This window comes from Xenopus tropicalis, chromosome 3, assembly GCF_000004195.4.
Source record: "Xenopus tropicalis strain Nigerian chromosome 3, UCB_Xtro_10.0, whole genome shotgun sequence".
NCBI classification, from domain to species: Eukaryota; Metazoa; Chordata; class Amphibia; order Anura; family Pipidae; genus Xenopus; species Xenopus tropicalis.
In genome coordinates, this window is record NC_030679.2 from 135,114,856 (window position 1) to 135,142,305 (window position 27,450).

At 44.4% G+C, this 27,450-nt stretch overlaps 2 protein-coding genes across 6 annotated transcripts in view; one reads left to right on the forward strand and one right to left on the reverse strand.

Annotated features, from left to right (window-relative positions):
- gmip (GEM interacting protein) overlaps window positions 1-14,631 on the forward strand; it is a 42,094-nt gene extending 27,463 nt beyond the window's left edge. For 2 of the 5 annotated variants that reach the window (XM_031897826.1, XM_012953126.3), the window contains 13 exons: window positions 944-1,126; window positions 1,653-1,790; window positions 2,026-2,216; window positions 3,450-3,559; window positions 6,550-6,651; window positions 6,763-6,858; window positions 6,947-7,110; window positions 7,942-8,130; window positions 8,370-8,507; window positions 10,961-11,145; window positions 11,776-12,097; window positions 12,321-12,366; window positions 14,157-14,631. In XM_031897826.1, coding sequence (XP_031753686.1) covers window positions 944-1,126; window positions 1,653-1,790; window positions 2,026-2,216; window positions 3,450-3,559; window positions 6,550-6,651; window positions 6,763-6,858; window positions 6,947-7,110; window positions 7,942-8,130; window positions 8,370-8,507; window positions 10,961-11,145; window positions 11,776-12,097; window positions 12,321-12,366; window positions 14,157-14,320 — 2,028 coding nt within the window. In that variant the 3' untranslated portion in view covers window positions 14,321-14,631. Of the gene's footprint in view, window positions 1-943; window positions 1,127-1,652; window positions 1,791-2,025; window positions 2,217-3,449; window positions 3,560-6,549; window positions 6,652-6,762; window positions 6,859-6,946; window positions 7,111-7,941; window positions 8,131-8,369; window positions 8,508-10,960; window positions 11,146-11,775; window positions 12,098-12,320; window positions 12,367-12,481; window positions 12,517-14,156 lie in introns of all 5 variants that reach the window. The other 3 variants (XM_031897828.1, XM_031897827.1, NM_001004948.1) reach the window with 3 other exon arrangements.
- Window positions 14,632-21,344: 6,713 nt separating this feature from the next.
- znf333 (zinc finger protein 333) lies at window positions 21,345-24,184 on the reverse strand. Its single transcript, NM_001015978.2, is given in 2 exon segments — window positions 21,345-22,955; window positions 24,156-24,184. A coding segment is annotated over 1 exon segment (1,011 nt). The 5' UTR covers window positions 22,899-22,955; window positions 24,156-24,184; the 3' UTR covers window positions 21,345-21,887.
- Window positions 24,185-27,450: the final 3,266 nt, after the last annotated feature.

Here is a 27,450-nt window from a genome sequence, read left to right on the forward strand (position 1 = left end):
GCTTAACTGCAGGGAAATTCCAGGGACCCCAACTTTACTTGAAGACATATCAGTGGTCATTTCTAGAGTGGAAACAGATAACTGCTCATATAACAAATAGCAATTTCAAAATATGGTCCTCTTGGGAAGCTCAAGTGTATAAGCTTGTATTGTCACTTTTTCTAGAAACTATATAATAAATATAAAATTGTAAGTTGCAAAAAAACAAACAAAAAAAGGTTGAAGATGCTCCATATACAGTACCATACATTTTTAGGTTATTTCTGTCTGTGTTTTTTTTACAATAAAAACTAGGGAACCCATTAGGGCCAGATGATTTCTGTCAGGAGGGCATCTGCATTGTGTGGAGGATTTCTTCTACTGTTATTTTAGTATTAAGTTTGTCTAGTTCTTCCTTTGATAGAGTAGGAAGATTGCAGTCATTGAGGAACTGAGTTGATGAGTTAGATGGGAGATCTTCTCTGTGTTGCCCACCCCTGGGTAAGTTATATAGGGCTATGCCATAATTATGGAATGTTTTTGCAGTCTGGGATCCTTAGTTTAAGTACCATTATCTGATTGGATGGCCAGGATTTGGGATTGATTAGTGTCATGTTTCTGTCTTGCCAAGAAAGTATGGGCTTTGTTTCCTGAAGGATAGTATTTATGCTTGGACCAGGTGACAGTTTGTCTTACTGAGACACCAATGAGTCTGTTTCAGGAGTTTGGGGGGGGGGGGGTAATGCAATAGAAAAAAGGCATGGTCCACCATGATAAGCTTGATAGAGAAGTAGTGGGGTTAAACATTCAGGGGAGACAAAAAGAAAAGTAGTCAAGCTTAGCTGAGCTTTTATGGAAGGAGGAATAGTAAGCGTATCTTCCTTCTTTTGGGTGCATCTTCAACCTTTTTGGTGTTACTGGTTCATTTACGTATCCCACCCCATTCCCGATTCCCTTTCTGCAGATGGACTCATGTGCAGCACTGCGCAAGTCTCGACAACTATACATCCAACGCTGTGATGACCTAGAGAAGGCAAAACTACTAAGTGCAAAGATAGAGGAAGAACAGATTGCCAGCGGCCACACAGGAAGTGCAAACAAACTTGTCGAGAAGAGAAGGAAGTCGCGGGAGGAGGCCCAGTCCAAGGTGAGGTTAATACTGTAACGCTTGAATAAAATATTGGCACATACAGTATTGTACAATGAATAAAGGTTGCCTTAAGAAAAGATCTCAGTAGTCTTCTAGGAGCCCTAAATATAGAGTGGCATAGTGCAGGTCTATCATTATGTATTCCTGGGGAGCCCTCAAGTAGGCTGCGGGCCTCCAGTAGGACAGGCTTGTTTTAGAGTATCAGTCCAGAGTGTCCATGCTTTGATCAACTAGATTGGGTATAGCATTGTGTTTAGTGGTGGAAAAACAGACTTTGTAAGTATCAACTCAACTATGACTCAAGATGAAGGTTAATAACCTATGGGTCATCTTGAGTCCCAGCTCCCGGTGAACACAACTCTATAGCAATGATTTTGCCAAGTGCTTGAGAAAACTAATCCCACCACACTATTGCTGTTTATTTTCTAGCCTAAATTACTAGTCCTAGAGAATGTTTATAAATGTTGCTAAAATCTCAGCATTCACATACCGGTCCAGTTTCAATAGAAATGTAATCTTTTAGGCCATAGAAGCAGAGGCATCCTACCGTTCCTGTGTACAGGAGGCCAATGCCCGCTCCCAGCAGCAAGAAAAGGTCAGAGAAAGAATTGTATCACATATCAGGAAGTTGATCATCCAGGGGGACCAAGTGCTGAAGGAGGTAAGTGCCCCATTATAGCTCAAGTACAGGAGGATCCTACCTGTAAAAACATGAAATATTATTAAAGTCATTCATATTTGTGCTGTACCATTGTGGTGACTCAATAGCTTCTACAGTTCTTTTCTTAATCTATGATGTGTGTACTGGAAACATTTGGTGCAACAAGTTTAAAAACCCCTGGCACACAAGGGGAACCAAGTAAAATGCACAGTGTGACCATCTTTCCTGTGCTTAGGTGACCATGAACCTCTTGCGTATGAAGCAATCGCAGTTTGAGGCTATTCCTTGTGGTTATGGGGACCTGCTGACTACGTGTGACCCCTATGAGTCTGGGACGAGATACCTGCAGTTCATATTGACTCTGCCACGGAAACACACAGATCCTGAGAAATTCACCTTCGAGGAGTATATCCCAGCATGCCAAAGGTGACATTCCTAAACACAGAGCAGAGGCACCTTGTAATATAGATGTACTATGGACACATGTGAAAAGTAGAGTTCTCTTGGGCCAAATTCTAGATCAGTGATCCCCGACCAGTGACTCGGGAGGAACATGTCGCTCACCAACCCCTTTGTTATTGCTCCCAGTGGCCTCAAAGTAGGTGCCCATTTTAAAATTTCTGGCTTGGAGGCAAGTTTTGAAGCACAGAGCATCCTGCAGGCCAGCTGTCTTCCTGGGGCTACCAAATAGCCAATCACTGCCCTTATTTGGCATCTCCAAAGAACATTTCTCATGCTTGTGCTGCTCTGCAACACTTTTACATCTAAATGTGGCTCACAAGTACAAAAGGTTGGAGATCCCTGTTCTAGATCAGGGGTGGGCAAACTTTTTGGCTCAGGGGCCACACTGACTTACCGACGGGCCGGGCCAGCGTCACAAATCACGGGGCCTCTCAGCTCCGCCCAGCATTCTCCAGCTCCACTCCCCACCCCAGCATCCCCCCCAACTCCACTCCCCAGCATCCGCCAGCTCCCTCCAGCTCCACCCCCAGCATCCTCCAGCTCCCACCCAGCATCCTACAGCTCCCACCCAGCATCCTACAGCTCCACCCCCAGCATCCTCCAGCTCCCTCCCAGCATCCTCCAGCTCCACCCCCAGAATCCTCCAGCTCCACCTCCAGCATCCTCCAGCTCCCACCCAGCATCCTCCAGCTCCACCCCCAGCATCCTCCAGCTCCCTTCCAGCATCCTCCAGCTCCCTCCAGCTCCACCCCCAGCATCCTTCAGCTCCATTCCCCAGCTCTTCCCCAGCATCCTCCATCTCCCCCTCCCAGCTATGTGCAGCTCGCTCCATCCTCCTGCTGCTTCTGACCCCGGTTCCCAGCTGCATTCTTTATATGGTTGTGCCCCATGCGTGCTGACGTCATGTGCACACACGGGGCACAACCAATCAGGGGCCATAATTCTTTTAAGGGGGCACGACTCGGTGGGCCGGATTGAAAAGGCCAGCGGGCCGTAGTTTGCCCACCCCTGTTCTAGATGAACATGAGGAAGCCCAGATCTTGGCCACTTATTTCCAGAATTACTTCTGATCCACCAGATTTATGGAAAGGTTACTATAAAGACTAGGATCTAGAAGCGTTTATCTATAAACTGTAATTTGGATGCCATAACAGCACTGCATTCAATTTAATATTCTATTCTTATGCATTTGCTTAGGTCGCCATCTGTTGGTAGGAGGAAGAATGCAGTGCAGCTTGTCAGAGTCTCCTCCTCTTTATCTGAACTCTATGCAAAGACAGAGGATGGAATATTAAAGATATCTGCAGGTAAGGTTGAATTGTCCATTACAGGACTTTTACCACTGTTGCTAATTAAGACTTAGGGGCAGATGCAGGACCAGAACTAGGGGTAGGCAGAAGAGGCAGTTGCCTAGGGCACAGCGATTAGGGGGTGCCAGGCTGGGGTGGCACCCATCGGGTTGTCTAGGGCGCCCGGTCGGCTTGGCTCGCCCCTTGGCAGATGAATTAAAAGGTGAGTTTAGAGATCACCGCAGAAAAATTCACCCACTTTCTATTGATTCCTATGACATTTTTAGAAACAAATTTATCAGTGGGTGAAAGTTAGAGTTCACCATTTGATAAATAACCTTCTAAAAATCCCATAGGAATCAATAGAAAGTGGATGAATATTTCTGTGGTGATCTCTAAACTCACCTTTTGATAAATCTGCCCCGTACTGTATTCAGTGGCACAGTACTGATTTTAGCCATAAATGTACTAGCAGTCAGGGTCGGACTAGGGGCAGGGTCGGACTGGGCCGCAGACTCGCCCAGACCCGACCCTTGCTGGTGCTCCCTCTGCCTGACTGTTCCTCCCCTGACGCGTTAAATTTATGCGCGCTTGGGAAGGACGTTGGGTGGGGGATCCTGCGGGGGGTTAGGGGGGCCCATTCGGGGGGGTAGGGTTAGGGAATGCGGCCGGTGGGGGCACCTGCAGGGCCCCTGGGATGGGAGCCCCACTGCCTTCACCCCTTCCCCCCGCATGGGCCCCCAACACCCTCCGACCCCCTCCCCCGAGCATGCCTAAATGAAACTTGGGGGAGGGAGACCAAAGGATCGTGGAAAAGCCCTGGGGGGTTTGGGTCTGGGCCGCCGGGGCCCACTGGGTTTTTTGCCATGGCGTCCCAGTCCGACACTGCTAGCAGTCCATGTAAAGAACAAGAACAGCAACAGTGATAATGGGTTCCGCAGACCAAAAATTTCACTACAAAAAGAATATCTTGATTTCCAGTATATAAATATAAGGCAGGTACATTAAACAGTTTAAAATATATTTATATGCCTATATAAAAAGATACCTGATGATTGGAATTAGAACTATCAAAGTTTTCAGACAAAAGTTTAGGGATATCTGCCATTACATTCTACATGGTTGTGGCAAATTTTAGCCGGCGAATTGTCGGATTCAAATGACTTTTTTTCTGCGACTATTAGAGCTAAAAATCCAAATCATGATAACAAAAAATTGATGGTTAGAAAACGGGCCCCTTAGGGGCTGATTTATCAAAGTACGATTGAGTCCGAATACCAAAAATTTGTATATTTTCTAAGTTTTAGAACTGTGAGTATTTTCTGCGATTTTTTTTCATTAATTTCCACAACTTTTTTGTACTTTGCGACAATTTGTGCTGCAAAATCGTACAACAAGTACAAAAGTTTCGGATTCATTCAGGCTTCGGTATGGTGACTTTCCTTGGGCCGGGTTGGAGCTGCAGAGTGCCATTGAGCCCTATGGGAGACTTTCCTTGGGCCGGGTTGGAGCTGCAGAGTGCCATTGAGCCCTATGGGAGACTTTCCTTGGGCCGGGTTGGAGCTGCAGAGTGCCATTGAGCCCTATGGGAGACTTCCCTTGGGCCAGGTTGGAGCTGCAGAGTGCCATTGAGCCCTATGGGAGGCTTTCCTTGGGCCAGGTTGGAGCTGCAGAGCGCTATTGAGCCCTATGGGAGACTTTCCTTGGGCCGGGTTGGAGCTGCAGAGTGCCATTGAGCCCTATGAGAGACTTTCCTTGGGCCAGGTTGGAGCTGCAGAGTGCCATTGAGCCCTATGGGAGACTTTCCTTGGGCCGGGTTGGAGCTGCAGAGTGCCATTGAGCCCTATGGGAGACTTTCCTTGGGCCGGGTTGGAGCTGCAGAGTGCCATTGAGCCCTATGGGAGACATTCCTTGGGCCGGGTTGGAGCTGCAGAGTGCCATTGAGCCCTATGGGAGACTTTCCTTGGGCCGGGTTGGAGCTGCAGAGTGCCATTGAGCCCTATGGGAGACTTTCCTTGGGCCGGGTTGGAGCTGCAGAGTGCCATTGAGCCCTATGGGAGACTTTCCTTGGGCCGGGTTGGAGCTGCAGAGTGCCATTGAGCCCTATGGGAGACTTTCCTTGGGCCAGGTTGGAGCTGCAGAGTGCCATTGAGCCCTATGGGAGACTTTCCTTGGGCCGGGTTGGAGCTGCAGAGTGCCATTGAGCCCTATGGGAGACTTTCCTTGGGCCGGGTTGGAGCTGCAGAGTGCCATTGAGCCCTATGGGAGACATTCCTTGGGCCGGGTTGGAGCTGCAGAGTGCCATTGAGCCCTATGGGAGACTTTCCTTGGGCCGGGTTGGAGCTGCAGAGTGCCATTGAGCCCTATGGGAGACTTTCCTTGGGCCGGGTTGGAGCTGCAGAGTGCCATTGAGCCCTATGCACTGAAGGTCAGTAAATTTTTCGCGCCGCTTATGATCGATGAGATACGAAAATTCAGAACTTTCTGATCGTACCCCGATATTATCGTATGACAACGATGCAAAAACTGATTTAATATGAATTTTTTGTATCGTACTTTTAGAAGTCTAAAATAGGCCCCCTGGTGTGAAGTGACGATCTCTATTAATATTTTCATAGTTTTTGCTGGCAATTTGCATTTATTATTAAGTATACATGGGGAGGACCATCTATTACAATTCTGATTTTTTAATGGGTTTTTGAAACCGTAAATAAACTAATTTAGTACATTTATAAAAAAAATTGCGGGAAAACGGCGAAAACCTCTAAAACCACAAAGCAAAGAAGAAAGAAGCCATTGGCTTCTACGTGATCTCAGCAGGTTTTAGATTGAGTATTTTTTCTTTTGTTGCATAAATTGCAAAGAAAATTGTGTTTTTTTTCAGTGCCAAATTCGTATGTTGGAGCTAAAAAACCCAAAACAAACAAAAAAATAGGTGTTAGTAAATGCCCCCTCTAGTGTCTGTATATATCTTCATGGTTCATCAGTTTTTACTTGTCCTCCCTTAGGGGAAAGGGGATCATGGGGCAGTAAGATCCCCAGCAGTGATTCAGAGAGCATGGGTGGTACCAGCGAATCCAGATCTCAAGAGTCTCCAAGCGACAGCCCAGGTAACAGCCGCACTTCCCGTTACCCATAGCAACCAAGCAGCTCTTCTAAATTGTAGGAAACTGTAAGCAACACATTTTTATTGGGTATTATTCACTGTGTTTTATCTCTAGGTGACTTTGTCAGAAGAGTACCTAAAGCCTCCTCCACGGGTACTATGTCTTCTGATGATCTAGATGAGAGAGATTCCTTCAATGCAGAGGATGTTGGTGAGTGGGGGGCCCCCAGATTCCATCATGTGGATCTTCGCTCATATTTGAACTTTTATTTTACACTTCCTCTTCCTTTTTCAATCAGACTCAACAGATGCCACTTCTGAGAATGGTTTGCCACTGCACAGCATGGACAGGCTGGGGGTCCTGTCACTGGCTGCCCAAAGTCATCGTTTTAAGAGGACGAGAGTTCCCACCAAGTGCAGGGAGTGCGAGAACTTTATGGTTTCTGGTGTGGAGTGTGAGGAGGTGAGAAAGAACGTAGACTCAACTGTTATCTCATCATCACCCCCGGGTCACTGTATGAAAGGATCATGCACTGGAGTTAATATGGGTATTGGGGTGTTAGTGGGTAGGAAAAAGATTCTTGTACTCGCCTTCAAAGCACTCTCTGGTGCCGCACCCCTCTATTTAATCACCCTAATCCCCAAGTACACCCCCAGGCCTAACCTTCACTCTACACACAACCTCCTTCTCACTCATCACCTCCTCTCTCACTCTCGCACCCAGGACTTCTCACGCGCTGCACCCATCTTCTGGAACGCCCTTCCCTGTCCCATTAGGCACTGCCAGACTCTACATAGCATTTAAACGGTCTCTTAAAACTCACCTTTTCACTCAAGCCTATAACCTAAACCCGCCAAACACTCACTAACCACTGGTTTCCTCCTCTCACTCCGCACTTAGTCACTTTATACACCTACATGAACTCCAACGCCATGCTAGATACCCTGACCTTATGTCTCACCCCTCCCCCCAAGTGTCTCCAATCCTCATCCAATGTAACTGCAAGCCATTTTTGTGAATTGTTTATATGTACATGTTAACTGTTCTGTCTTTTGTACTGCTCTATTCTGTAAAGCGATGCGTAAATATATAAATAATAATAATATTATCTGGTTCATAAGTTCTGGTAGAACATTTTGCTCTCAAATCAGCTTCTCTACCTTCTTTCCAACCTTTGACCTATGATGATGTAGCTGTTTAATGTTGCGGGTTTGGGTACTGGGAGGTGGTGTGGGTCCATCTGATTAGACCCATGAAGGTCTCTACTTTATTATTGTTGTGTGTTTGTTGCAGTGCTTCCTGACCTGCCACAGAAAGTGCCTGGAGAACCTGCTAATAAGGTGCGGCCATCGAAAGCTTCCTTCTAAAGTGCCCCTGTTTGGCGTAGACTTCAGCCAGTTTCCTCGGTACTTTCCGGAAGAGGTTCCTTTCATCATTGTTAGATGTACTGCAGAGATTGAACAACGGGCACTGGGGCAACAGGTATCCCATCGTACTTTGTTCAGACTTTTCTATAACTTTTGTTGGATCAAGCCCAATTGTCGTAGTTCAATACTTGGTTAGGCCACACCCCCACTTACTGCTTACCCTTCACCTCTCCAGTGGCCCACCTTCAAAGTGCATTTTATATTAACCAATGTCTATATAGTATTTGGTAATTCATTTGTTTATCACATTTGTTAATTCCTTCCTTTTTAACTCCTTATTCTCCTCTCTTTAAGGGTTTGTACCGTATCAGCGGAGCCAAAGCTCGGGTGGAGAAGCTTCTGCAAGCATTTGAGAATGGCAGAGATCTGGTGGACCTTTCGGGCCATTCACCACATGATATAACAAGTGCACTCAAGCATTTTCTGAAACAGGTATTGTTTGGGTTTTTTCTGTTATGGCAGGGATTTTTAATTATTCTGGCTTAAGCCAATGTATTTATTTCTCAAGGAACATCTAGTTTATCAGTTGCAGAAAAGCTACAGGTAAGTGTTTGCTGAAAAAAAGCTTGCTTTTCAGAATCTCCAAGGAGAGCTATCATATCCACAGCCATAACCAGTGGCGTCATCAACTCGAGAGGTTAAAAAAAGATAAACCCCTCCCACCAGCTGCTTTCCTATTTGCTGATGGGGAGCAGAAAATACTGATGGGTGGAGGGATGGGAACAGAGGTGGCCGGGAGGCAAGCAATGGGTTGGGCTGTGGGGTGGGCACAGCTGTGCCCTCCCTAGCCCCCTGCAGGGGCACCCAACGTCCTCCGCTGAGCATGTGTAAGCGAAATGCGTCAGGGGAGGACATTGGCGGCCAGGGGAAGTGGCAACAGGGATCGGGTCTGGGCCGCTGGGGCCCACTGAGTTGTTTCCTGGGGACTGTGCGTCAATCCCCTCCAAAATTTTTTTATTGTTTGCCAATTCTTTGAAACCTTGTTCCTGTGTATTTTTTGGACTAGCACCCAGGTCTTGTTGCTGGGTGGTGCCAAGTGGTGACTTTTTGAGGGTAGTGTGCACCGTTTGGTTTATATGCTTTTGCATAGGAAGCATATTTCCTATGGACAAAAGTTGTCGAAATGTTGGCCCCTAACTAAGGCTCTGTGAAGGCCATGAGCAAAATTTTAGTTTATGATAAGTGGAACCCGTTGTATAGCCACGTATTTAGCTGCCATAGATTAGTGTTTGAGTCGCTCGTCGTTGGTGGTGATGGTTAGTTGCTGCAACTTTTTTAAAAAGTCATGTCAACAAATCGCCCCATGTGTCTTTACCCGAAAATTTGAATTTTTTTGTTGTTATTGTTCCTTTATACTCTGAAGGGGAAGGTAATGCAATGACTAATATAATGATTGCAAAACTAATTAAAGGTTCACGGATCTGGTAGCAGTATATATTATACAAGGGATTTAACCAGATTTGGATACAGTAGTAGCCCTGTTCTAACACAATGATGGGGTGAAAGTTTTACTTCTTTTAAAGAAAGTTGTATACTGTATTGGGAACTTGACGAGGCCAAAAATGAGAAAAGAGAAGAATATGACAAAATAAAAGCAGTTCATGCTGGCAATGAAGGATCTGGCAACATGGCTCAGGGTGGATCTAAGGGTATGACCTCTTAGGAGCTCAGCCAAGATCCCTTTGATTCTATAGCTCACTATAAATATATAGCACATATGCTATAAACTCTGGCACATGATTTAAATTAGGGCTGGAAATAATTATTAAACAAATTCCATTTTTTGGAACTCCCCTTAGATCCTCTCTTGTCAGGATCAGCGGGATTCGAACACCACTTGGGGTGTTACTGGCGGCATGCATTTGCCTCTGTAGCCACTGGAGGCATTTCGGTCTGTCTGTTTCTTCTCTTGTCTCCTACTTTCTGTCTGCTCCCTTTCTTCCGCCCACCTCATTAACCTCATGTGTTTCCCATCTTCTAATCGTCTCCCTTTATAAGCTTTTCCCTGACCATTGCCCCTTGCTTGGTCATTAATTGTCTCTCGTGACCCTGCCTTCGTGTTCCCTGTTCCTGTGTCTGTGTCCTTGTTTCTCGCTGGTTCCAAGCTCCAGTTCCGTGTCCTGATCCTGCCTTCTACCTTGTTCCTGAGCCCTTCCTTGTTCTACCTTGATTTCCCGGTTTTGACCTTGGCTTGTCCTTTACTTCGTTTGACTGCCGCTTGCCCTGACCTTTTGCCTGTTTTTGGATTCTGCCTCTGCCTGCCGTGTTATATATTCAGTGTATATCCATTGTGTGTTCTGTTACATCACTAGTTTATTAAAGTTCTTCACTTCCAACATGGCCTCAGACACCAGTTCTGTGATCTATGGCTACACTCTGGGTTACCCCGTCTTCAGGCTCCCACCTTCCTGGTACTCCACGGCGTCTCCTCAGGGAGATCGTGACACTCTCTATGTGGGTGGTGGGTGTGTCCTAATGCTTATTTATGGGAAGCACAGTAGGATTGGAGTAGCCAATCACAGTTCTGCCCCAACACAAGTAAAGATATACTGTAGTCCCCTGTCAGGTCTGCTGAGCTGCTGAATGTCTGCCCACAATATGGCAATTAGATGACATCTCACCACACAAGTGAATAGAATGGAAGAGCAGCCAGTGGCTGTGGAATGGTTAGTTCTTGTAAGGTTTAGGAGATATCATATATCAGATTTAAAGTGTCAATATACCCATTGTTTTCAATGGATGGTATACCTGTCGAATATTAAGACTTTTGAATTCTGCTTACTCTGAGGGAAACTTGTGGGTTACGGCACCAAGAGAATGACCAGCGTGCCAAGATATAGTTAGAGTGCAGTTATCCACAAATGTGATTTTTGCCTTTTTTCCAGCTCCCAGACTCGGTTGTCCCTTATCACCTTTATGAGCAATTTATGGCTTTTTCAAGAGAATTCCTGGAGGACACCAAGGAGAATGAAACTGGGAACGATGCTATTCATCAAATGAAGGATCTTCTATGCAGCATGCCTCACAGTAACTACAACACACTTCGTCATCTCACAGCCCATCTGTACAGGTGAGAGTCAGGTTGCCCCCAGGCTGGTATTTGACTACCCCAGCTGGTAAATCACTGGATAGGGGTGGGGCCAAAATTACAAATTTACTGGCAATGTAATTGATGGTAAATTTGTAATACCCTTTAAATCCCTCCCTTTCCTGACCCTCTCCGCTGCCAGATTCCCTCTTATAAGGATTGTCCCGTATCCCCAGCCCATTTCCCCGCCCCCTCAACCCATGTTCCCTGCCCCCTCCACCCTATCCCCGCCCCCTCCACCCTATCCCCGCCCCCCTCTGCCTATTTCCCCACCCCCCTCTACCCATTTCCCCATATGACATCACCTCCTATTCCCCCATGAGAAGGCCGGTATTACATAAAAGCAGGCAAACCTAGTCAGGTATATAGATCTGTATAGCGGAGAGTCTGTTGTCTAAACCTGAATAGGTTATTAGTTTGTCTGTGTAGGATCCTTGGAGCTGTATAAGTGTATGGAGTTGAAATAAAACAATATCTAATGAACCCAACACCATTATACAATACAGCTGTAGGGATTTATTGCCATTTTGTTGACCTTATATAAGGTCTCTTGGTACTTCCACTACACATTTGGAACCATCTTTTTTCTCTCCTTTCTTTCCTGAATTTCAGAGTTTCAGAGAGGTTTGAGGATAACAAGATGAACCCTAATAATCTGGGGATAATCTTTGGACCGACTCTGATTCGTCCACTGCCTGGTCAGGACATATCCGTGAACTGTCTGATTGACACCGGGTACCAATCCCAGGCAGTTGAATTCCTTATAAACAACTATGAGAAGATCTTTGGGATGGATGACTTGCCCTCTACTAGGCCCCAGAATTCTGAGGAGGAGGCAGCAGACGTGGGAGGAGCAGAGGCAGCAGAAGTGGGAGGAGCAGAGGCAGCAGAAGTGGGAGGAGCAGAGGATTCAAGAGGGTCCTTTGTCATTAAGGTAATGTGTGTGTTTGTGTGACCTCAAAAAGTTGGGAGAAGATGTGATGTTTCAACTCTACTACATGTTACTACAGTACAGAAGTGGGTAGAAAAGGCAGCCATTTTTGGGCCAATATATGTGCTGAGCCTTAGACAGTGACAATAGCATGTGTATCTTTCTTGAAGAACTTTTCTCCTTCCACTTTTCTTATCAATTAAGGTTTTTTTGATCTGTCCCTCAGGAAGTAACAGAGACTTCATCAGACGGGGGTCTACCAGGTATATCAGGTAATATGATTTTTTTTTTTATTAATATTTCATGCCAAGTGGTCCCTGCTTTTCTACTCCTAGTAGTTTCATAATGTCCATAAAAGTAAATTAAGTTCTTTCTTTACCTTTCCAGAAAAGTGCAACTCAACAACAGCAAATGTACTACAGGTATGGGACCTGTTATTCAGAATGCTCGGGACCTGGGGTTTTCCCTGTAATATGGACCATCATACATTAAGTCTAAATCATTGAAACATTATTTAAATCCAGTAGGGTAGTTTTGATTCCAATAAGGGGTAATTATATCTTAGTTGGGATCAAGTACAGGTACTGTTTTATTATTACAGAGAAAAGGGAATCATTTAACCATTAAATAAACCCAATAGGGCTGTTCTGCCCCCAATAAGGGGTAATTATATCTTAGTTGGGATCAAGTACAGGTACTGTTTTATTATTACAGAGAAAAGGGAATCATTTAACCATTAAATAAACCCAATAGGGCTGTTCTGCCCCCAATAAGGGGTAATTATATCTTAGTTGGGATCAAGTACAGGTACTGTTTTATTATTACAGAGAAAAGGGAATCATTTAACCATTAAATAAACCCAATAGGACTGTTCTGCCCCCAATAAGGGGTAATTATATCTTAGTTGGGATCAAGTACAAGGTACTGTTTTATTATTACAGAGAAAAGGGAATCATTTAACCATTAAATAAACCCAATAGGGCTGTTGTGCCCCCAATAAGGGGTAATTATATCTTATATATCTTCCAGTAGTTCAATGCTTTCTGGATAACGGGTTTCCGGATAATGGATCCCATACCTGTCGGGTGTATATATGGTTTGGGTGGCCACCAGTGTTGAATCAATGTTGGGTCTTCACACACCCATCTTGCCTAATTGGACTTCATGGCAGGGAGAACAGTTATGGGGAGAAGGAAGGTTGGTTTTTTTTGCCTTCCTCTGGATCAACTAGCAGTTAGCAGGTTATATATAGGAATTATGGTTGAACGTGATGGACGTATGTCTTTTTTCAACCCACCTTACTATGTTACTATATTACTATGAAAGACAGATGAGGAAAAGAGTAAAATAAAGGCGAGGGAAAAAAGAATAGAATGGCCAGGGAAGAGTGTCTTATAGGAGGAGGTAGGGGAATATTTTGGAGAGCGTGCCCTAGTTTCCTGGTGGCCCTTGCAAGCCCCACTGACCTACTCATGCTCTGTAGGACAGGCTAAGGCTAGGGATGTCAACCTAGACCTTGGCAAAAACTGAACAAGAGGGCACAATGATGATATCTAGGCAAGGTCTGACTGGAGGGCGCAGGGCCCACTGGGGCTGCTGCCCCAGGGACCCTGCACCCCCCTGGGTGCCCTGGCTGCATCCCCCGCACGGGCCCCCACCGAACCTCCCTAACCCCCCACAGGGGCCCCCGCCCAACTAACTGCCCTAAGTGCCCCGAAGTGACGCGTCAGGGGAGGGACAACCTCAGCCGGTGCGTACCATCAGGGGCCGGGTTTGGGCCGATGGGGCCCACAAGGGCCGGGGCTCACCGGGTTTTTTCCCGGTGCCCCGGCGGCCCAGTCCGACCCTGCATCTGGGACAGATAAGGTCTGCGCCTTGTGGGGGCTTAGAGGAAGATTATTGTTGAGGGTTTATAAGGCTGACACCTGAATATACAGTTCAAATAACCCTAAGAATAACCAAACTGTTTAGGTCACAAACCAAACATGGGACAACCCACATTTTATTCTCTGTGTAGGGCCTACAAAGTAGTAATATGTTCCCTTCTCTGGCCCTTAACCAGATGGCGACAGACTCCCTCATGATGTGAAAGAAGACCAAGAAGCGGAAAACGCCACATATTCCAGGAATCACTTCAGTCGCCTGCCAATAAAGCTTGTGCGTATGGAACAGACAAAGACTGAAGGAGCAGAGACTGATGGAGAAGCAGAGGATGAAGAAGGATAAAGCCCATGAGCCAGGGGTTGAGTTGAGGGTGTTGAGGGGTTTAATGGCCGAGTTTATATATATCCTCACGAGGGAACTGAGAAACCAAACAAGTCCCATCTATGAATTATAGAGCTTTATTTTTTTAAAGTATCAAAGCAGAGTTCAGCCCACTGGAAATGCACTATGGAACCGAAGGGATTATCACTCTGTGTGGCTCTTGCACTCATTGTCGTCCAGATTCTCTACAGTATTTTCTCATTTGTAAATCACTGGATATAATATTGCTATTCTATATGAAATATATAAATAAAAGAATACATAGGAGCCAGCGGGCTGCCACGAAATGAAGGATGGGGAGGAAGAAAAGCTTTGCAAACAAACAAGTACAATACATGTATATTTTCCAGAATAATAATGGATAATAATTCAGTTTCAGATTTCCCCAAAGTCTAGTGGGCAATGGGATAGTGGGCCGTGGGATAGTGGGCCGTAGAATAGTGGGATAGAGGGCCGTGGGATAGTGGGCCATGGAATAGTGGGATAGTGGGCCGTGGGATAGTGGGCCGTGGGATAGTGGGCCGTGGGATAGTGGGCCATGGGATAGAGGGCCGTGGGATAGAGGGCCGTGGGATAGTGGGCCATGGAATAGTGGGATAGAGGGCTGTGGGATAGTGGGCCGTGGGATAGTGGGCCGTGGGATAGTGGGCCGTGGGATAGTGGGCCGTGGGATAGTGGCCGTGGGATAGTGAGCTGTAGGATAGTGGGCCATGGGATAGTGGGCCGTAGAATAGTGGGCCGTGGGATAGAGGGCCATGGGATAGTGGGCCGTAGAATAGTGGGCCGTGGGATAGAGGGCTGTGGGATAGTTGCCCTTTTTTCCTTGCTCTGCAATTTCTGTCATATGAAAACTCAGTCATGTGGTTCAGAGTTGGCACCATTGGGCTGGACTGAGACGCTGCTTGTCTAAGTGACATTCAAGTTAGGGGTTGGGATGTGGGACATCTATGTGCCTTCCCAAGCCGGCCCCCCCATGAAATCAGTGCTGTGCTGCAATGTAGAGGGCAGGGTGCATGGTGCAGGCACCCATTTTGTTGCACTTTACACCCTGCCATGACTTTGTAAATAAAACTCACAGTGTAGGTGTGTAGAGGGATGCACTAAAGCATCACTAGGGGTCATTTACAGCCCCGGGGGTGCAAGAGCGTGTCCCTTAGTGCCAAGGTCAGACTGGGCCAGTGGGACACCAGAAAAAAACAGGTGGGCCCTGTCAACCCAGACACACTCCCTACTGCCTGCCAGGAAGTTTGTGCAATCTAGAACCCCTCCACTATGGTCATGGCTGCATGTACGAAGTAAAAGGTACAGAGGACTAGATTAGATTAGAGAAAGAATTTGCAAGTTGTGACTTGGCAGCCCTGGTGGGCCCCGGACACCCCAGTCCGACACTGCTCATTTAACAGCACTTGCATCCCATGGGGTTGTTGCTCCAGCAATTCGTGCCAAGAGCAGCATCTGGGGCCCCTGGCCGCTCCTTACCCTACCCGATGTCAGCTGTGCCTTATTTCACTCCGTAACTTGAGCATCTAAATGAGGTGCAAGTTAGGGGTGGGTTGGTGGCAGAAGGGCAGAAGACAAAGGTAGAATCAAGCGCAGGGTAACATAAGCCACACTTGATTCTAGGAGCAGACTGCTGGTCTCTATGCTCAGAAATAGCTGTTTGCACAACACCCCATGGCTATTGCAGCATGTTTGGCACTTTGCATGGGCCACTGTGTGCCTCCCGTGTGTCATGGCAACATTCTGCAGTGTCCACTAAATCCACAAGATGGCATTAGAGATCTTTATAAAATGCTGCAGGACTCATTTATCAAAGGAAGAGAAAGTGCATAAACACATTATTATACACACAACTATTATAATGATTAACTCATATTTATTATTTATAAAGTGCCAACATATCCTGCAGTGCTGTACAATAAATGGGTTGAAACTGAACATATTTACAAAAATACTGCCAATAACCACACAAGAGGTAAAGAGGGAGAGGGCCCTGCTCAACGCAAAATCAATTCCATCAAAAAAGCAGATCCCTAACTCACGTGCAGCCCTGATTAAGGCTGTAGATTCAGCCAGAAATTAAAATCTACAGCCAATTAGGGTTGCTGCCGGCCCGGTATTTGACTGGCCAACCCGGTAAATCACCAGCTAGGCTGGCATTGGTATTACAGATTAACTGGCAAATTTGAATCTCTGGCAGAGTACAGCAGGCAGGGGAATAGGTATCGCTCATTCATAAAATATAGCAGACATTTAAAAGGGGCCCTTATAAGTCTGGGAACCTTAGGCCTTGTTAATTTGGCAAGGAATTCTAGTGGTACATTAATTTTGTTTTGCTTTCAACTGATTAAGAATGGAAGGAAATAACGTAGATTTATGTACCACTGGAATTGGCCCTGTTTATAACTTTGGAAAATGCACAGAACTGTTGGCATGTCTGAAGTTGATATGCCCTTTATCAGTTTCATTTATTAATTTTACTGGCATGTCTGGGGTTAATATGCCCTTTATCAATTTAATGTAGTCATAGTGGCACCTTTGAATATGTCTTTTATTCTTTTTATTTAGTGATTATACTGGCACATCTGGGGCATGTAAAGTGGGTGTGGCATGTGAGGCGTGGTCACAAAGCAGGCGTGGCCAAAACATTTTTGCCGCACTACCAGAGTCATATATTTGTGTCCCTCTTTCTCTTAATGAAATGTTGGGAGGTATGCAAGTCTACTAATTTCCCTGCCTATTTACTGGCCACACCCACTTTCTCCGCCCCTTTCCTTGCCCCTCTCATCATGGCCACACCCCAAATGATGGCGGTTTTTCCGCCAAATTGGGCTACTAATTTAAAGCCCTGGCGGGTTTTCAAAGCACAAACCTACCAAGGTACAGATATGGGCTATTTTTTGGAGCCTTGGCAGGTTTGTACTTTGGAAACTAGCCAAAGTTTTTTTCCCCTAGTATGCTTGTTCCATTGCATGCTGGGTAATGTCGTTTGTATCTAACAATTAGCCTACAGTTAAGATTAATATAAAACTACAATACCCAGCATGCAATTGGACAGTATAGACAGAGGCTACATTTTGTAATCCTTTTTGCTCTTTCAGGCTCAACCTGTCTGTTCTGCAACCTGCTCCCTGCTCTATAGGGTTGGTGACTGTACTGTTACTTTCTACTGTGATGTGGGGGCAGTTCTACGGTCGGTCATTAAGCTATAACTCAGGATCTCTTGGGGCTGTTGTGAGTTGTAGTTCAACACACCCATATATACTGACACTGGCCATACTCCAGCCAACATGCCCATAGTCTCTCACCTGACTTGCACATCCACTTCCTTGCAAAATGACCCAATCACGTTGCTTCTTTGTTTGGCTCAGTGGCCCATCTACCCACCGACTGGAAGACCTGAAGATTTAAGGGGAAGTTGTTTTTTGTTTAGAGTTTTCTATATTGTGCTGTGAGCTACAAAAGATAAATGAACAAAGAGAACATAGGGCCCCTTTCATGTGTTTATTCCAACAAAATCACTTCTGTTGTGGTGAATGTAATGAAAAGTCTGCTTTTGTTTTGGATGCTTGGAATTTCTTGCGCAGCTGTTGTGTTCGGAGCCCCCAGAAACCTGAGTGCTGCAGATACACACAGGCCAAAAGCCACAACCGAGCCCTGTCTCTCTTCTGTAAGGATAAACACGCTGATGATAGAAGCCAGGCCTGTAACCAGAGCACTGGAGCCAGACCATTGGGCTCTGAGATAAACTATATTGTTTGTAAACAGAATGTTATTTATGGATTTGCACCTGTCAAACAAAATGTACAGAAGTACTAACCCAGCCAGTCAGCTACAAACAGCAGCCTTTCTAATGGGACTAACTCCCTATAATCTACAATATCCCTAATTATCAGTAACCCCTTATAATACATGAGTGATACTCAGAGTTCCCTGTATAACTCAGCCTGTATCCTTGTGCCTTTATATGGGCACAGAACCCCTCAGTGACTGCTAATATCCTTATCATTTACAGTAGGGGGTACATTATCCCTTATAATACATGAGTGATACTCAGAGTTCCCTGTATAACTCAGCCTGCATCCTTGTGCCTTTATATGGGCACAGAACCCCTCAGTGACTGCTAATATCCTTATCATTTACAGTAGGGGGTACATTATCCCTTATAATACATGAGTGATACTCAGAGTTCCCTGTATAACTCAGCCTGCAGCCTTGTGCCTTTATATGGTCACAGAACCCCTCAGTGACTTCTAATATCCTTATCATTTACAGTAGGGGTACATTATCCCTTATAATACATGAGTGATACTCAGAGTTCCCTGTATAACTCAGCCTGCATCCTTGTGCCTTTATATGGGCACAGAACCCCTCAGTGACTACTAATATCCTTATCATTTACAGTAGGGGGTACATTATCCCTTATAATACATGAGTGATACTCAGAGTTCCCTGTATAACTCAGCCTGCAGCCTTGTGCCTTTATATGGGCACAGAACCCCTCAGTGACTGCTAATATCCTTATCATTTACAGTAGGGGGTACATTATCCCTTATAATACATGAGTGATACTCAGAGTTCCCTGTATAACTCAGCCTGCAGCCTTGTGCCTTTATATGGGCACAGAACCCCTCAGTGACTACTAATATCCTTATTTTGTCACCATTATGTCTGCACAACACAGACCACTGGTAACTTTACCTGCAGGATCAGATTGCGAGCTGTCAGGTTTGCTAGCGAGGGAAATATAGCCGGGATGCAGGGATTCCAACTCCTGGCGCCCCAGCTGTTGCAAATTATGGCCTGACAGCGCCCTTAGCCAGTCAAATGCAATTCCCAACAGCTGGAAGGCGAACGGCCTGACATTCCTGAGTAATAAGGAGGGCAGAGGGGGGCACGAGATCACATGGATGTGTTTATTCCATCACAGTATAGTCAAAGGGATGCCCTTTTGATGGTTTTGAACTAGAAATCCCAGCATCCCACTGACAGGCTGGCAGTGAATGCTGGGAGTTGTAATGTAACATCTGATAGAGCCTCCAACTGCTAATGGGATGGGGGGCATATAAGTGTTGATTCCAGTAAGGGACACAATTTTCCCAGCACAAGTTATTTCAATGTAATAAACTGTATCATTTTCAATATAATTATTCATAATTTAGTATAATAAGCAGATTAAACATGATGTGCAGAAAGGAACAGAGAATTCCCAGATGGAAATGGGATGTAGGACATAGCACATAATTACCGAGGGTAATTTCAGTTGTTGCTGTTTCTTAAAGGGGAACCCCACCCTAAAACAGTTTTTTTGCCTAGTGAAGAAAGATGTAAGTCTAAGCAACTTTCCCATATACATTCATTATACATTTTCATAAGTGTAAGTTTATTTGTAAATGTAATTGCTGCTGAAATCAGTGCCTGGCTGTTTATATTCTCTGCACTGCTGGCTCTGACTCCTGAAACAACTGCAAGCCAGATTATTTAAGACCTAGGCCAGAGTATAGAAAGGGATAGGCAAATACAGCTTTCAATAGCAATTACATTTACACATAACTACTGGAAATGTTTAATAAACGTCTATAGAAAAATATTACTTTTACCTTTTATACTAAACAGACCAAACAGGTAAACTGAAATTCTCCAGCTTCCTAGTTCTTGGGAGCAATTGTGTTGGGGAAGAGAAGGCAATTCATCAGATAATCAGAGCACAGATAACCCACCATGACAATGTGCTTCTGCTTATCTCAAAGCCAAACTTGTATTAGCAAAAAGGGGCAAAAGAGGGGGTTGTTTATACAGAGGTCATTATCTATAGTTAAAAGAACACCACTGATTACAGTGGGAGGAACAGTAATCATTTTACTCCCTGTCATGCTGGGATTTCAACAAATTGAAATGGGACAGATTTGCACATCACTAGAAATAAACTTTCCTTCTTATGGGGTCCAAAGTGGGGGGGGAAAAAACGTCTGAGGCAGAATGTTGGTTTATAAAGCACCAGGTATAATTATGTGCATAAACTGCATACAAACTCTAGCTATTCCCAGGGCATTATTTAGGTTCAGTGCCACCCTAGACACTTCTCCTAAATGTGTCCCTAAGTTGTACAGGTACCATCATGGCTGTGTGAAATTATCAGTACCTCACCCCCCCAGCTCCACTGCCAGATCTGCATAGGTATCATCTGGTGGCGGCTCAGGTGGTGTTTCATTTTTTTTCCCATTATATAGACACCCAAGGGCCACTCCCCTAAAGCTGCCACCCTAGGCACAAGCCCTCGGGTGCCTATATAAAGATACAGCCCTGGCTACACCATTGTATTATAGACCCACCCCCAAAGAGCCGAGTTGCCTCACACTGTTATGATTTTTATGGGGTACTTTTTATTTTTAAATTGTTTACATAGCAAATAATTCACTCTGCCATTTAAATGTTATTCTTGAACCAACAAATGTATTTGTAGCTGTAATATTGGTGTGTAGGCGCCATCTCAGTGCATTGTGCCTGAGTCTGAGCTTTTAGAAGGAGCCAGCGCTACACACATGTAACTGGAGGAGTCCCAAGCCAGACTTAGCTTTTACTATTGAGTGCTATTCTCATACCTACCACTATGGGAGACATATTGGATAAATGGGAAAAGCCCTAATTTTGTAGGCAATTAGTATTAATATATGGTGCTGGTTTCACTTTGGGCTAAACATTAATCCTATCTGTAAAAATGGCCCCTTTATTGGAGCTCCCTATAGATCCTTTCAGTTCTCTGTGTTTCAAATGAAGAGTGGGCATTGGCATGTCCTAACGGTCCCTGCCAGAAGGAGGGGGAGAGCCAATCCCAGCCTTGCACTCACACAAGCAAAGACAGGCTTCAGTTCCCTATCAGGTCAGCCTAGCTGTTGATTGGTTCCTACCCTACAGTGCTGCCGGCTCCCCTGCACATCCAGTCAGTTTTGGTGGAATTTCTCAATAAATCAGTCTAAAACACAACTTTTTTAAGCACAATCTTTCTATATTTAGATGAGTATAAATTTTTATATGATATGTCTCGTTTAACTCATGTGTTTTGAAAAAAAAACAAAACATGTTTTCTTGTGATAGAATCCCCTTAAGATAACGTCATACGGTGTAATAAATTTCGTCCAGTGTGCTAATTACTAAAACTCCCTACACATGGTTACTTTCTGCAGAAAAGACTGTTGGATAACATCTCTAAAGGTTGAAAAAGAGCGCTCAGCATCATCCAATGTGGACAACACGGAAAATGACTGCGGGCGGGGGAGCCAAGGGTAGATGTTGTCCAACAAGCAAAACTTTTCTTTCTACCCCGGCTTAACACCCACCAGCATCCGTAAACAGAGGGAGGAATGGTCCCGTTGACTGCCCCAGTTCCAAAGGGCACTATCCCATGGCAGTCAGCTGTAGGGGGGTGCAGGTGGAGTTCAACTGGAGAGACAGAGGCTGAAAGGATGAATGAACTGCTAGAAAATAAGAGTAAATCTCAAATAAAAAAAATAAATCTCTTGGTTAAATCTCAAGTGTGATTTCTTCTGTGAATCATGAGACTTGATCGGTCTGTGAAAGCCTTGCCGCAGTCACCGCACATATGCGCCATGACTGTGTGCGTTCTCTGGTGCGCAACAAGATGGGAGTTACGGGTGTAGGTGCTGCCGCACTCTGTGCACACATAAGGCCTCTCCCCGGTGTGGGTTCTCTGATGCATGACCAACAATGAGATGTGAGTAAAGCTCTTGCTGCACTCTTGGCAGGCGTGAGGTCTTTTCACCGTATGGTTCTTTTGGTGCCTGGCAAAGGTCAGGTGGTTACTGAAACTCTTCCCACAATCAGTACAAATATACAGCATGTCCTCAGTGTGAAGAACCCGGTGGCTCACTAGTTGAGTCTTACTCTTGAAGCCTTTCCCACATTCCCCGCAAACATATGGTTTCTCTCCAGTATGAATCCTCTTATGTATCACCAGACGTGAGCTATGGGCAAAGGTTTTCCCGCAATCGGAGCAACCATAGGGCCTCTCTCCCGTGTGGCTTCTCTGGTGCAAAACAAGATGGGTCCTTTGGATAAAATTCTTGCCACAGTCGGGACACGTGTACGGCCTTTGCCCTGTGTGAGTCCTCCTGTGAGTTATAAGATTGGAACTCTGGGTGAAACTTTTCCCGCAGTCGGTGCACACATACGGCCTCTCCCCCGTGTGGCTCCTCTGGTGAATAGTCAGCCTAAAACTATCAGAGAAAGACTTCTCGCAGTCATGGCAGAGGTATTGTTTCCTGGAAGACGAAGCTCTGAGCCGCAGCGTGCAATCTGAGCAGTTAGAGGTTTTGATTGGATCCTCAGTATCATCATTTACGTCAAACGCATAATTCAAAGCCACACGATCTCGCATATTATACTCAGGTGTGGTTGTTGCACCTTCTCTTCCTGTCAGAGTAAAAGCCACAGGAGATATTCGCCTAGGGTTCCTCTGCTTTCTGTGGCCACTCGATTTGCTTTCCACTCCTCTGGGACAAGGGCATGTATCTTCATTCATTGTCCAGCCTCGCTCTTGGGCTTAGACTGCATGTATTTACTTAGTTTTTTAGCCACTCTACAGAGGAAATGTAAAAGAAGGAGGTTTATAAGGAACCGGTTCACCTAGCAGCACATTAATATATTTTGCCACTGTTCATATGGCAGTTTAGATTGTCACAGCTGAAATTATTCTGGCTGGGAAAAGCAGCTGTAAAGGTACAGTGAATGCTGAAATGAGATTCAGATTGAGGTTCCTGCAATTCTGGTTCCCTACAGGTGGGTCTCAAACTGGATATTTTGTAAAATAGCATATATATATATATATATATATATATATATATATATATATATATATATATATAAAGAAGATTCCTTAGTGCCTATATAAATGGCAGGTTCCTCAGTGCCAATATAAATGGCATGTTTATCAATGCCTATATAAATGGCAGATTCCTCAGTGCCTATATAAAGGGCAGGTTCCTCAATGCCTATATAAAGGGCAGGTTCCTCAATGCCTATATAAATAGCAGGTTCCTCAATGCCTATATAAATAGCAGGTTCCTCAATGCCTATAAAAATGGCATGTTTATCAATGCCTATATAAATGGTAGGTTCCTCAGTGCCAATATAAATGGCATGTTTATCAATGCCTATATAAATGGTAGGTTCCTCAGTGCCAATATAAATGGCAGGTTCCTCAGTGCCAATATAAATGGCATGTTTATCAATGCCTATATAAATGGCAGATTCCTCAGTGCCTATATAAAGGGCAGGTTCCTCAATGCCTATATAAATAGCAGGTTCCTCAATGCCTATATAAATAGCAGGTTCCTCAATGCCTATAAAAATGGCATGTTTATCAATGCCTATATAAATGGTAGGTTCCTCAGTGCCTATATAAATGGCAGGTTCCTCAGTGCCAATATAAATGGCAGGTTCCTCAGTGCCAATATAAATAGCATGTTTATCAATGCCTGTATAAATGGCAGATTGCTGTATGTAATGACAGAACCCATATTAGTATGGCGCTGGTTTAACTTAGCTTTAAGCACCACATGAGCTTTATATGTAAACTAAAACCAGACATGGAAGTTAATATGTGTGTGTGTATGTTTGTGTGTGTGTGTGTATGTGTGTGTGTAGGGCACAGAGAATGAAAGGCTTTCAGTGCACGTATAAATCTAAAGCTGTGTAGGAGTGAGACCTGTATATACACAGTGTTGCCACTTGGGCACGTCAGCAGCAGAAATACACACTCACAATGAGACATACTTACACAGCTCACAGTCTATACAGACGTCCACAGACAAAGGGGTTGGGCGTGGACCCCTACAGTCAATCTGCTTTGTCATTGGCTGCGGCGTTTTACGCAGCCTCTTCCTGCTGAGGCAAGGCATGCTGGGAACTTTAGTTCATTTGTAATCTAAAACTGTGCCCAAAAGAGTCACTTAGAACTACAAATCCCAGCATACGTCAGAATAATATTGCTATCATAGAACGCAACACATCAGCGTAGTAGGATTCTCTTTTCTAAAAAGCCGTTATGTCATTTGTAAAATGAGTCTTTGTGTTCTAATTTAAAGGTTATAGGATATAGTATTGCCATGTGTTCATGCTGACTCCCTGTCACTTATGGGTAAACATGATAAGCTCAGGAATAACTGGTATGTCAGCCTAGAGGATTGTGGGTAAGCAGAACAAAGAAAGTTAAATGTGTCATTCTGCTTTTGTAACATAATATAGGGCCTAAAGATGAAAGGAAAATAAATTATTATTATTATTGATTATGATATAGAGCTGTATCTCAGAAAAATATTGTTTAATATGCTGAAAAAAGCAATACTTTAGATTGCAAAATGAAAAAACGCCATTAATAGTATAGTACGGGTATAGTAACAGCAGGGCAGGATTTGTAGTAAGGCCACAAAGGTCCGGGCCTACGGCAGCACAAATTTAGGGGCAGCATCCGCCCAGCCGCACATAAGGAGCACTGGGGAGGGGATGCGCAGAAAACTTCAAATGGGGCCATTTTGACAGATAGTTTTAATTTTTAGACCAAAGTGAAACCAGCACCATGTATTATTCATAATTAGTGATGAGCGAATCTGTCCCGTTTCGCCAAAATAATTTGTGAATCTTTAAAAATCCGCGAAATGGGGGAAAATTTGCGAAACAGGGAAAATGTTTTGATGCGAGAGACGATTCTTTTGATAAAAGAGATAATTCTTTGGTGCAAGACAATTCTTTTGACGCAGGTGACAGTATTTGGACGCGCAGCAAATTTTTCTGTGAGCGCAAGACAATTCTTTTGACGCGCGATAATACAATTGATGCGCAACAATTCTTTTGATGCAATAATTCTTTTGACGCAGGCGACAATATTTGGACGCACGGCAAATTTTTCCGCGGTGCAAGACAATTCTTTTGATGCGCAACAATACGTTTGACGTGTGACAATTCTTTTGATGAGCAAGACAATTACGCTTGACGCACAACAATTCTTTTGACACTCTAGATAATTCTTTTGACTCAGGCGACAATTTTTGGACGCGCTGCAAATTTTTCTGCAGTGCAAGACAATGCTTTTGACGGGCGACAATACGCTTGACGCGCAACAATTCTTTTGACGAGCAAGACAATTCTTTTGATGCTCGTGACAATTCTTTTGACGCTCGCGATAATTCTTTTGACACAGGTGACAATTTTTGGATGCGCAGCGAATTTTTCTGCAGCAAATTTTGACGCCCATTTCCCAAAAGAAAAACCCGCCAATGGCGAAATGCCGAAATTCGCTGCAAATCCATACCTGGCGAATTTTTTTGCCCATCACTAATTATACTTGTCTACAAGATTAGAGGGTTTTTACTTATCCTATATGTGTCCTTTAATAAGGACGGTTAGAATCTCAGCCATAAAGCGAGTCATAAGTGCTGTGCCAATGTTAAAGGGGAACTCCACCCTAACACAACTTAAGCTTTTTGAAAAGTAAATATAATTTCAAGCAACTTTGCAATATACATCAGTTAAAAATATGCAGCCTTTTCATGATTTTTAACATAATAATCTGGTTTGGAACTGTTCCCTAAGCCCCGGCCCCCTGTTCTGTTGATCTGGATGATTATTTTGAGATGGAGAAGGAGAAGAACTGTTTTGCAGCTGGATTTCAGCATATAAAAATGGTATTTATGTATATATGTATATCTTTATTTATAAAGCGCTACTTATGTACGCAGCGCTGTACTGTACATTAATACAAACGGGGTTAAAGATAATAATAGATAGATACAAAGTATGACAATAAATACAAATAAATACAAGATACAGCTGCAATAAGTCAAGAGTCAAAGACACAAGAGGATGGAGGTCCCTGCCCCGTAGAGCTTACAATCTATATGATTTATTCATACTTTTTGAAAGAACCAATTAGTGATAGGAATATTAGGTTTTCTTTGTTTTGTGGAGCTTTTTAACAAATTATGATTCAGAACTAAAGTTCCCCTTTAATACAATAAAAAGTGACAAAGTTTTTATTGCACAATCTCCACTTTTTTGTCTGAATCACCATGTGTGCGGGATCTTTTTGGCCTGAAGATGATAGGTTAGCGAGATGTACTGGCTCTTACATGCTGTGCAATTCATATTCACAATCAGCCGATATTTACATTGTGTAGAAACCACCCTACAAGTATCAACCTGTATCAGTGAGAAATAATTGTCTCATCAGTCTAAATTGTTCCTCAAGCTCTTCCTTTGCTTTTACAAATCATCATGGTATTTAGAGACGCACATACTGAAACACTGGCGGCCAAATCCAGATACAAAGTTCTGAAATGGATGATTGGTGCTGAATATGGCATCAGCGTGCAGTCCATTAAGTAAGTAAGTAGAGTTTTATTGTCATCCCAACCAGGGGCGGGCCAAGCCGACCGGGCGCCCTAGGCAACCCGGTCGGCCAACTCCGCCTACCTCCCCGCCCCCCGAACAGCGCATGCTCGCCAAAGCACAGGAGAAGGTGCAGGGGGGGGGGGGGGCGGTGCGATTAGATCGGTCATTGCCTCCACCACTAATGACAAACGGCGGAGGCAATGACAAAGTAGCACTAGCGGTAGGCAGGAGAGGCTCTTGCCTGGTGCCCCCCATTCATTGAGCCCTAGGCAGCTGCCTCTTCTGCCTACCCCTAGTTCTGGCCCTGATCCCAACAATATACTTACAAGTACACAGTGGGACAAAATATCGTCCTCCTGGATCAAAAAAGGTGCAATACATAACTAGAATTATTATAATAATAAAAAATAAAAGAACTGTGCAACACATTATTGGAGAGGGGTAAGTATTGTGTTTTTTCTTCTTCCTTTCAATTATGCAATACAATAAATGTGCAATGTGCAAGTTTATGCAAAAATGTGATAATATTCAAATAATTATGAATGTAAACATACACACTTATAACTATATTAAATAAAAGGAAAGTGTTATATACAATATTATATAGTGTTATGTTGTCCAGAAAAGGTGTGAAGTAAAGAATGTAGTGTGGAGGAGGGCAGCATGGTGTTCAGGAGCCGGACTGC